The sequence below is a fragment of the Triticum urartu genome, chromosome 7 (genome assembly GCF_003073215.2).
Source record: "Triticum urartu cultivar G1812 chromosome 7, Tu2.1, whole genome shotgun sequence".
Classification (NCBI taxonomy): Eukaryota; Viridiplantae; Streptophyta; class Magnoliopsida; order Poales; family Poaceae; genus Triticum; species Triticum urartu.
The window spans coordinates 7,501,037-7,513,107 of NC_053028.1; the positions used below are offsets into that span (position 1 = coordinate 7,501,037).

General features: G+C 45.8%; 1 protein-coding gene and 1 pseudogene across 1 annotated transcript; both read right to left on the reverse strand.

Moving 5' to 3' along the window:
- Positions 1-892: 892 nt before the first annotated feature.
- Positions 893-2,089, reverse strand: LOC125525450 (annotated as a pseudogene).
- Positions 2,090-8,187: 6,098 nt separating this feature from the next.
- LOC125522537 (putative F-box protein At1g47730) lies at positions 8,188-9,327 on the reverse strand. The gene has a single exon (XM_048687586.1). It carries the CDS (start codon positions 9,325-9,327, stop codon positions 8,188-8,190), a length of 1,140 nt encoding a protein of 379 aa, XP_048543543.1.
- Positions 9,328-12,071: the final 2,744 nt, after the last annotated feature.

Genomic DNA, 12,071 nt, shown 5'->3' on the forward strand with positions numbered 1-12,071 from the left:
TTCACCTATACCTTAATTGCCCCAAATAAATAATCATATCCATCGGAAAACGACTACGGTTGAATTTCTTTGTGCTGATGTGTGTGAAACAGCCTTGATTCTTCCCCAAAAGAAAAAAAAATAGCCTTAGTTGGTAGAGTTGGCTGCTGTAAAGAACACCACTATAAACCAAGACATCAAATGCTGCCTCAGCCCTCACTAACATCAGTACATAATAATGCTACTGTGAAAATTGATGTTTTCTTGTGCTCCATCTGTGAGTAAATTACCTTGGCCTGGCCTAGGCCACGCAAACGGAATGGGCGGTTTAACATCCTATTCGGGTGCTTTTCCCGCAACTGACCAGGGAAAAGTATGAAACTCATGAAACTTCAGGACGGAAAAATGGGGCATTTCTTATGCATGACTCTGCAGGCCCTTTCGCGTTTCACCCAAAGAGGGTGAACCCGATTTGGTTCCAGGGGGCAGGCAAAATCTTCTTGTGGTCGAGAAGAAGTGCATTGGTGGAACGTCAGCTGCTACCGAGGGCGACGTGGTCATGAGCTCTGGACGGATTGTGATGGACCATTTTCAACCAACAAGTCCATGTCTCCAGCAAGAAAAACACACACATACGCACCAAACACATGGACGCATCGCTAGCGGTGACGTCGCCAGCGGTCGGACGCAGCCCTGTTCACCGGCGGTGACGACATACCGGTCTGGTCTGTGGTGAAGAAAGTGGATTGAGATTATCTTGTCCCCTATGCAGCTAGGCTCTCCCAATAACGAAATTACCATGGGCCCGGTTGCTGAAGTCTGTGACTGAATTTTGCGCCTCCCACGCAAAGGGAAATGGGGAAGTGGATTGCAAGGCTGAAGCAAATTTTGCGCCTCAATTTTGAAGGTAACGCTACTGCCCATCTGCATCTGGTAATGACTCTGAGAAGAGAGGAACATAGGGTAGAAACCGTTTCGTTTTTGTAATGCCTTTCTCAAGATTAAGGATAAAATGAACTTTCTGATGTTGCATATCATATGCTACCAAGCTATCACCTCCAGATGACATTAAGAAAACAATGTCACAATCTGGATGCATCTCAGCCACCCTGTACTTCTCCCCAATCATGCCCATAAGCTCATTGATGTTGGCAGAACGCTTGAAAACCAATTCTTTACTGTCACAATCCTTGAGGCACCAAAGTGTTATCCCAGAACCTAGGATTTCATTACTATCATTGACTGAAACCGTTGAAGCTACAACATAGTGTAAGCACCCCTGCGACACTCCAATCGTGGCAGATATTTGGCCATATGGCACAGGGATAGTCTCCCACACTTTCCCCTCCATGTCCACCGCCATCAGCACGTATTTGTTGTTGAAGTCCATCAGGTTGCCAATCAAATACATCATACCGCCGACAAAGACACATTTACTGTGGAGCGGCACCACTTTCTCAACCATCCGACCACTACTGAAACTCCAGGCTCCTGTCAGCGATGAGTAGATGTTCACTCCTGTGATGTAAGTTCCCGGAACGGCCTGCTCAAAGTGAAGAACGTAGAAATGGGATGAGACTGCCGGATCAAAAGCAAGACCTGTGGTACAGCAATATCTGCTTGCGGGCACAGGCGGCCGAGGGGGCAGCTCGACCCACCTCCCAGTGGCGGGATTGCACACTAGAAAACGGAAATCATCCCAACTCGCCATCTTCTTCTTGAAGCCACAGTAGAGAAGGAGGCCATTGCAGGCGTCCAACTGTGTGATGCCGCCGTATTTGTTATGGTGCACGTAAGGGATGGAAAGGTTGAACGGGGCTGCGCTGTCGCCCGAGACACTGGCGAAGTGGTGGCCGATCCTGTTGTTGATGGTCATTTAGAAGAAGCCAGCGAGGGTCTGGGGCAGCTTCTTGCGGTTGGCAGGGTTAGTGATGAGGTCGCGCCAGGACACGGAGACGCACTTGAAGCGGTGGAGGGACCTGACGGGGAGGCGGGAGAGGATATCCAGGATGAGATCATCGGTGAGCAGGCTGGCTGCCTCTGCCGTCGCCCCTGGATGACTTTCCGGCCTCGAGTTCGTGTTGGTCTCGAAGATCTCCGCCTCCTCCATGGATCGGAAACGATAGAGTGTATGATGCAGGGACAAGGTCACGTCAGGTCGGGTCGATCTGCAAACAAATAGAGAGAGGAAATCATCCATCTGGCTGGTAAAAGTCGAACATACTAGTACGTAGTCGGTGCGGATCTTTCGGTGGTTAGTCGAAAAAGATACTACTTACATTTGGATTAGGTCGGCGACGATTCGCTTCTGAGAGATCGGTGGGGAACAACAGCTAGGGAACGAGAACTGGACTCTCTCCAGCGGACCCTTTTTTCCTACTTATAAAAGAATCCTGGTATAGTTGAGTTACCCCCAAAAAACAAACTCCGGACATATCTCCTTTTCTTCCTCTGGTTGTACTCTCAAATCTCCCTAAGGACTCTAATCCAAAAAAAAAAACCTAAGGACTCCACGCTAAAAAGAAAAGGACGCGTCTAGGCAGCAACTGAGTGCTGGGTAAGGATCCCTGGCAATCTGCCAGATTTGGAAAGTTCTGGTCCCCCCAACAAAAAAGGAAACTTCTGGTCCCCCCAATGTGTACGCGCGTGCGATCCCACGCCGCGATGGGAGGACGAGACTGGTGGCCACCATCTCTCCTCCAACCTGCCCCTCCCTCGCAATCACGTGCTTCCCCTCCTCTCTGCCCCATCCTTCTCTCCCAAGGAACCATTCTCTCCACCCGCTCCCCCATATCTCCCCTTCTTCTACCCCAAGGAAACCTCCTGCCCACACATTGCCATGGATCTGAAACACTAGAGCTTCGAAAAAAGATCAACCGAAATATCAACTGTTTTCTGTGAATAGAGGTGCGTTTTTAACCCTTCTCCCTATTCTTTCTTCATGGTGGATCTCCCACAACCTCCACCCCCAACCCCCTGCCACTCCCCTCCCCTTACCATATGTCCAAGATGAGTCTTCTCTATGCTCTGTTGTTCTTTTGTAGAGAAGGAGAAAGAGGATAAAAAAGTAAGCAACGAGATCTGTGATGAGTAGGCAAATGTATTGCAAAGCACGAGCAAACAAGTTCAACATATTTAGGGCAAACAAATCTGGTGCACATTGTAGGCAACAAACACAGAAAGTGCAAAAACCAGAATAGTTTTCTAATTCTTGAAGGCAAAGTAGATGTGGTAGATGTATTTCTTAGGATTTTTTGAGCAAGAGTATGCATCAATGGTAGGCAATTGTTGTTTAAAATGTAAGCAACTAGTAAAAAATATTAAGACCAGCGTTTATGTTTCGAGCAAAAAAATAACATGGGGACATCATGTTAGGTTGGTGGGCAATTGTTGTTAAAAATGCAAGCAACTGGGTTCATGTTCTTACTAGCATCTTTGTTTCAAGCAATTGTGTGTCAGGTGAGTAGGCAACTGTTGCCAACAATGCAAGCAACTATAGAAAATGTGTCAGTATGAGCAAGATCAGGACTGTCCAGGCATGCCACCTGTTGCCACATTACTCATGGCAAGTATGCATGTGCTTAGGCAAAAGTAATGTGCATGGTGAGCAAAGTGTTTGTTGTTTGAAACAAGTGTTACCAGAGGAGGCCTTCTCGGACTCCTTCACTGCGGCAACTGCGGCCCGTAGCTGGGCCTTGCACTCTTCAAGCTCATGAGACAATTGGGTATTCTTCTCTGTAAGAACCTGCACAAAAAATGATCCTTAAATCAGTTATTCTAACTGTTTCAAGTCTCAGGGGCTACTGCTATGTATAATCATCAAATTTTCTTAACCGTATATCCTTTACATACTGGTCCGTGGCACTGGCTAGACCATTTTGAGCTGCACGGATATATGCATCTCCTGAGTTGAAGGCACCAAACGCCTCTGGGGAAAAACAAGCGTCACGGAGTACGGCTCGGCGACGCCTGTGATTCATGGCACTCTCCACTTTGGAATTTGTAGCAGATATTTGATCCGCATCCTCTGTAGAAGGAGCATCCGGCGTGTGCCTCGTGTTAGCTTCCGCTTCTGTGTCCGGCCCTGGAGCCCGACTGGTAGAAGCGTGATCGGCAACCTCTCCGGATACAGTCCGTCGAGCGTTCTTCCTTCTAGGAAACACGGGTGTTATTATGTTTTTAAGACGACAACCACGGAGTGAGGTGTTGCATCATACCTCTGTGCCGGCTTCTCTGTCCGGACCGCTTTCCTTTTTAGCCTGTCCGGCCTCGGAGCCCCTTGTTGGCGACGTGCCACGGTCTTGGCGTGGCGTCCCGAGGGCCTTCCCTATAAAACAACGTTTGTATACGATAGGTGAAGTGCATAAAAGGAAATCCTTTTCAAAGGTTGGGACTTTGGTCTCATTTACCTGCGAGGCTGGGAGTAGCCCGGGGTAGTCGGCTATAATGGCCACCATGGCGTCATTGCGGCTTAATTGGTAGAATACCCTGTCAATCAGCTCCACGAATGTGTCTGAATCCTCTTTAAGGCCGGGGTCGAGGGACCGTTCAGGATCCTCGGGTTGTGGAGGTGGGCTGTTGATCTCCCTTACAGCCTTACGCACTTCCTGCGATAAAATAACGAGATAAAATATTTGCGGCAAAAAAGCGGAAGGGGTGGATATGAAAATTGGCAGCTTACCTAGCTCGGAGGGTTGTACATGGAGAATCCATCCCGTGGCTTGATGCGGAGGAACTCCTCTTCCTCTCCCTTGTACAAGCCGGACTAGATTTTTGCTAGGGCAGCAATAGAGTCCGGCCCCTTACGACCGCAGCGGGTGGCATCATCTTCCCCATTGAAATCCCACATAGGGTGGCCTCGATATTAGAGCGGCTACACCCCCCGCATAATGCGTATTGACATAACCTCGGTTATGGTCAGTCCTAATTGAGCCAATATCTTTATCCGGCCCATCAGGTAAAGAACATCTCTATCGTCTTCCTCCCGAGGGCTCCGTGGTCGCCAGCTCAGGCGCTTCTTCAAAGGAGCATTATCAAACTCGGGAAGGCCGACCCGAATAGGATCCGGAAGAGGGACGTCCTCCATATAAAACCACTCTGAAGGCCAGTCTTCGGACGCCTTCTCCGGGGTACCGGATAGGTATCCGGTTCTGGCGATGCGCCACACTTCGGCTCCGCCCACTTGATATACTGATCCCCTCTGTGTACGGGGCACAAGGCAGAACAACTTCTTCCACAGTGCGAAATGAGCTTCGCAGCCCAGAAACAGTTCGCAAAGGGCTACATAACCAGCGATGTGCAGTATGGAGGCAGGGGTGAGATTGTGCAACTGGAGGCCGTAGAACTCCAGGAGCCCTCGGAGAAACGGATGGATTGGAAATCCGAGTCCCCTTAATAAATAAGGGACAAGGCATACCCGCTCTCCCTTAGAGGGATTGGGAAAGCTCTCCGCTTGCTCCCCGCCATTATAGGTGGCGAGCCCGGCTCGAACCGGGACCATATATGCTGGGGGAGAAATCCCTGGGTCTGTAGCTTCACTAATTGACTGTGCAGGACGGAACACCTCTCCCAATCTCCGGGCTTGGGGCTGCGGGAGCGAGGGGAGGAGCTGCGCTAGCCGGCCATGTTGGAATGGATTTTTCGCGGGCGCGCTCCGATGAATACTCACTGAGGGAGGATGGTGTGGTTTGGATCTGAGAATCCTCGTCTCTTTAAATAAGCAATTCATTCACATAGCTAGGGTGGTAAATATAAAAACGCCCTAGCTCCTCACATTCGCTTGACACGTGGAAGGTGGCCATTATTGGACGCAGAAGCCGAGAGGCGCAACATTTATGAGAAGCCGGTCACTATTTAACAGGTACTCGGAGTTTGAAGAAGAACTTGCCTTGTAGTGCCGAAGACAATCTGCGCGCCGGACTCCTCGCCATTGAAGCCTGGTTCGGGGGCTACTAAGGGTGTCCTGGATTAGGGGGTATCCGGACAGCCGGATTATAACCTTTGGCCGGACTGCTGGACTATGAAGATACAAGATTGAAGAATTCGTCCCGTGTCCGGATGGGACTCTCCTTGGCGTGGAAGGCAAGCTTGGCAATACGGATATGTAGATCTCCTTCCTTGTAACCGACTCTGTGTAACCCTAGCCCCCCCCAGTGTCTATATAAACCGGAGGGTTTAGTCCGTAGGACCAAGAACAACAATCATACCATAGGCTAGCTTCTAGGGTTTAGCCTCTTTGATCCTCTGGTAGATCAACTCTTGTAATACTCATATCATCAAGATCAATCAAGCAGGAGTAGGGTTTTACCTCCATCGAGAGGGCCCGAACCTTGGTAAAAACATCGTGTCCCTTGTCTCTTGTTACCATCCGCCTAGACGCACAGTTCGGGACCCCCTACCCGAGATCCGCCAGTTTTGACACCGACAATTGTCTTCAAGGATTTTCTTCAAGTATCATTGTCTTCAAGATGAATGTCTTCATGAACCATCATTGTCTTCAAGATCTTCATATATTTTAGGGGTCATCTTTGATGGGTAAACCGAATCAATAGGGACTTCTACCTGTGTTCTCCTGTGAAACTCACAAACACATTAGTCCCTCAACCAAGTTTGTCTTCAATACTCCAAAACCAACAAAGGGTGGCACTAGATGCACTTACAAGTATAAAGGGAGGCCCATGGCGACAAAAGGAGGGGCTTTTGGATCTTTGGACTTTCTGGCCCAGCTTGCATGCGCCAGGACTAGAGAACACATACGAACACTCTCAATACAACGAAGCAGGACTAGGGTTTTACGCTTCCGAGGGGCCTTAACCTGGGTAAAAACATGTCGTCTTCATCGAATAGATCTACTCTTTGTGCATACCCACGCCCCACGGTACTGTAGAAGTGATCCTCTCGATCCCATAGGTGTCGTTTCCGCCAACAGTCTCTTACAAAGGCATTTCATTTTTTAAAACTTATTTCAACTACAGACTTTTTGTGCGTTCATTATGCGCCATTCGAAGCCACGTCATCAATTTTCAACCCTTTTCTGACTACATTTGCTATTTTCCATGCATTTACTGATTTTTTTAGCTAAATGACCCTGAAATTGAAAAGCACTACAAATGAACTCTGAAAAGGTTGAAAGTTGGCGTGGTATCATCATTTCACCCACATAGCACCCTTTAGTCCCGGTTGGTGATACAAAACGGGACTAAAGGTGAGCCTATAGTCCTGGTTCCGGGACTAATGGTCACATTAGTGCCGGTTCAAAACCAGACCGGGACTAATGCTTTGGATGAAAGGTCTGTTTTCTGCTAGTGTGACTCCGAGAACATTGGAACATAGGGTAGACATTGTTTCCATTTTGTAATGTTTTTTCTCAAGATTAAGGATACATCCAACTTTCTGATGTCGCATATCGTACGCTGCCAAGGATCACCTCCATATGAAACCAAGAAAATGGTGTCGCAATCTGGATAGAAGAGCGCACACTACACATCTAAACCTACAGACAATCCCATATGTTTGTTATGGCCACTACATTTCTAGCACAATAAATGCCCTGTCCTGGCGCCAGCCAAAATCGTATATTGATACGTAAAGCACAAGGTCATATAATATGTATGTTTCGTTTATAACCTGAGATAACAAAAAATGGACCAATCGTGCATACACCCGGCACGGAAACCTTTCATTGAAGCTTGCAATTCTATTTCAATTTCTGACATTAATTCAATTTCTCAGGGTTAACAGACCCAAAGCTCTACTGAATTCATTAGCTACAGCAGACATAAATAAAAAAGAACTTGCTCAATCGCATGGCCCCACCAAAATACTGAATGAATATGGTCAACTAGTACATGATCAGGTTGATAATATGCACTAAGGTTTAGGATAACCATAATAACTGACTGCTATGGATAAAGAGGCTGATTATAGTATAATTTAGCCCAATGGAACTAATGCATATCAAGAACAACAGCCAGTGCAGCAGTGCTAAGAAAAAAAACAAGGGTAACAATGTTCTTTGAAAATGACATTATGTTTAATCTGTAGGTTTTACCAGTCATTGCTCTGAACTGGAAATCAAGGAAGCAGGAGTGTAAGCACCAACAAATTGAGCAACATGATTCAAGTACATTCCAAAGTACGCAGACAAATAGTTCAGCCGACAGAAGATCCAATCCTCAGAGGAAGCACCGGCATCGTTTGAAGGTAAAACTACTGCCCATATGCATCTGCTAGTGACTCTGAGAATAGAGGAACATAAGCTAGAAATCGTTTTGTACTATTTTTCTCAAGATTAAATATACATCCAACTTTCTTATGTCGCATGTCGTACGCTACCAAGGTATCACCACATCCACGTGAAAGCAGGAAAATTGTGTCACAATCTGGATGAATCCCAACCACACTGTGCTTCTTCCCAGTCATGCTCATAAGCTCACTGTATCTGGAAGTATGCTTTAGGACCAATTCTTTACTATCACAATCCTGGAGGCACCAAAGTTCTATCCTAGAGATTTGCTTGTTATCTTCGGGGAAAGCTATAGCATAGTGTAAGCATCCCTGAGATGATCCAATCGTACCAAATCCACGGCCGTACGGCACAGTGATGGTCTTCCACGCTTTCCCCTCCATGTCTACCCCCAGCAACACATAATCGTCGATGTAATTAAGGTTTCCCATCACGTAGAGCACGCCCCCAACAAAGACGCATCTACTTCCGAAAAACAGCGTAACTTCTTTCTTAGTCATCCCACTATTTCTGTGAATCCATGCTCCTGTCCGGGAGGAGTAGATGTTCACTCCAGTGACGTAAGTTTCCAGATAGGCGTGGTCGAAATGAAGAACGTGGAAATGGGACGAGACCGCCGGGTCGAAAACCAGACCTGTGGTACAGCTATACCTTTTTGCCAGCTCCGGCGGTTGAGGTTTAGGTTGAGGGGGCAGCTCCACGCACCTCCCAGTGGCGGGATTGCACACGACCAAATGGGAATCATCCTTGCTGTTGTAGTGGCGGTAGAGAAGGAGGCCATTGCAGGCGTCCACCTGGGTCATGTCCTTGTACTTGTCAGGTTGCAGGTAAGGGAGGCAAGGGTCGAACGGGGGTGCCCCGCCGGAGACGCTGGCGAAGTGGTGGTGATGACCGCTGTCGTCGGTGGTGAAGTAGATGAAGCCAGCGAGTTCCTGGGGCAGCTTCTTGCGGTTGGTGGGGTCGGCGATGAGGTCACGCCAGAGCACCGAGACGCACTTGAAACGGTGGACGGAGCTGGCCGGGAGGCGGGCGAAGATCTCCAGAATGAGGTCGTCGGTGAGCAGGCCGGCCGCGTCCGCCGTCGCCCCTGGATGGCTTTCCATGGATCCGAAGCGGGAGAGCGTATGATGTAGGGGACAGGGTCAGGTCAAATATAGAGAGGAAATCATCGATCTGGCTTGATTATTAGGGCGGCGACGGCGGCCAACGAGGCTTTGGCGTCTGATGAGAGAGGTCGGTGGGGAACGAACGAGGACTGGATTCTCTCCAGCGGCCCAGAAGAATCTCCAGCGGTCGGTGGTATAATTGATTTTTGGCCCAGAAGAATCTCCAGAACGAACGAACGAACGACGCTTTAGTTAGCCCAGAAGTTTTTTTTTTGTTACACAATCTCGGTGTAGTTGATTTTTGGCGATTCTCTCTCTCTTTTTTATTACTACATATTACATACATACACGTAACTGAACATCCAATGCCTATTTTTTTTCAGCCGTATAGTTCTGAGATGTAGCAAAGCTCCCATGTTTTATTATGAGTAAGTCTACTTCAGCGTGGTTATTATAAATATGTTTGCTCAGTTGTGTGTGTCTAACATGTCGATTGTTTCACAAAAGATTGAAGAACGTGGAAATTGTTCAACTTAATTTCATCCAGGAATGTTTTCCTTGGTATAGCAAAGAAGAAGCGTTTGACTGGTATGTGAGCTCGTGTGTATGTACTACAAAAATTAGGTTGACATTATCTTATATTTCGTATTTGAACCATTTATTTTCCCCATCTATTTTCAGTATTGCGGAGCCTCTTGTATTTATTTTTCAACATGGACATCGGATAGTATTATGTGGAGTACATGTTATTGTTAGCATGGAGCCATGGATAGATGGACTTATCTACCATCCACACTTGCTTTTTCATATGGTTTTACCTATAGTAAAGATTGTAGCTATTACGATTATAGGGGTTTTAGTTGGAATAAGTATTGTTAATGACTGGGCCAACATTGACATTGTATAATCTAATTTTAGGCGCTCTTCTCATTTCAGAGTGTAATGTCATGGAAGTCACATGAGATTTCATCCTTTTTCGGTCGCAAATTGTTGAAGCATTCGTCTTACGTATATCCAAATGACCATGAAGGTTATAAGTGCTACACAAAAAAGCCGAGAAAGATGTCCTTTCCATAGCAATTATTTAGCCGGATGAAAACACATATTGAAGATGGACATATCAGATGTGAATGCTTCACAAGCCGGTTATTTAGTTATGCCGATGCAATGATGCTTCATTTGATGGAGATAATGTGCTTTCGGGTTTTAATATTTACTTAGTTGCTTCTTGTTTTTCCTGGTCATTTTGATAGATTTCAAAGAGCTTGTCTTTGAAAAATATTATGCAGGAAAAATCAAGGCAACTACATCCATTGCATTACTACAATTGGGATACTTTTAACTTGTTAGCTATACCAATTGAATGGTGCGAAATATACAAAATCACAGATAATCGACGATTCAAATGAAAGAGTCTAGATATATTATTTTTTGTTATCTTCGTTTTTAAAATCAACTAGCGGGTGATTTCCCCGGCTTCTGTGCACTGGTGACTATAGGAAGTTCATGAAACGAATGATGTCTGCTTTGAAAGAGAATCTTGAAGTGGTGAAGGGATTTTGGAAGATCAATATTTGCTTCTTATTGTGCATTACAAAACATCAATAGATTTATGCACTACACATGCTAATACGTTGCCAACTGAATCTTAAAAAGTCATTGACCCATTGTTTCTAAAGGCGGTGGCAAAACATGCAATCCCTTAAGAGAGTGGGTTTTCAGCTCCCGGGTGCCGAGGTACCCTCTATGAACAGTAAAATAAATACTCCCTCCGTTCCTTGATATAAGGTGTATAGTTTTTTGAGAAAACCCCCAAAATATAAGGTGTATTGCGTTGCACCACTCGTTTGGATATTTTTTTTAGGGATTTGATTACATTTTCTCATATCAAGCAAGCTCCTCTATTTTCTCATGTCAATTAGTCAGGTGAAATCTCGCCCAAAACTTATGAAATTTTCCCTCCACGTGCGTTCTTTAATTTCCGTGCCAAAAACTATACACCCTATATTTAGGAACGGAGGGAGTAATAAATAATAAATATGAAACTGTGCAACATCAAAGATGATCAAACTTTGTAGGTGCTTGCAAGTTTTCATGCCAAAAAACCATTCGAGGAGCTCTACACATGAAAAATATTTTAGTGCTTGAAGTTTTCAGCACTTTTAGCACTGAAATCTGAAACTCGTTTGTACACCTTCCTCTACATGATATTTTGGCATGAAAACTTGCAAGAACATACAAACTTTGTCCATATTTGATATTTTTAGCGGCTTTAGCATGCTATTGAGGCCAGTGGCGGTGATTAGCGATGCCTTCTCTTTTTCTTTGTTAAACCACAAAAAGGTGCGCTTTCGTGAATCGAACTTGTGATCTGTTCGTCAACTCTAAACTGCATTAACCACTAGGGACAACTCTAAACTGCATTAACCACTAGGGACAACTAACGCCAACTTAATTTCATCCAGGAATGTTTTCCTTGGTATAGCAAAGAAGAAGCGTTTGACTGGTATGTGAGCTCGTGTGTATGTACTACAAAAATTAGGTTGACATTATCTTATATTTCGTATTTGAACCATTTATTTTCCCCATCTATTTTCAGTATTGCGGAGCCTCTTGTATTTATTTTTCAACATGGACATCAGATAGTATTATGTGGAGTACATGTTATTGTTAGCATGGAGCCATGGATAGATGGACTTATCTACCATCCACACTTGCTTTTTCATATGGTTTTACCTATA

Excerpts from the sequence above, each read along its gene's own strand:
- LOC125522537 (XM_048687586.1), bottom strand. The coding sequence starts at position 9,327 with ATGGAAAGCCATCCAGGGGCGACGGCGGACGCGGCCGGCCTGCTCACC.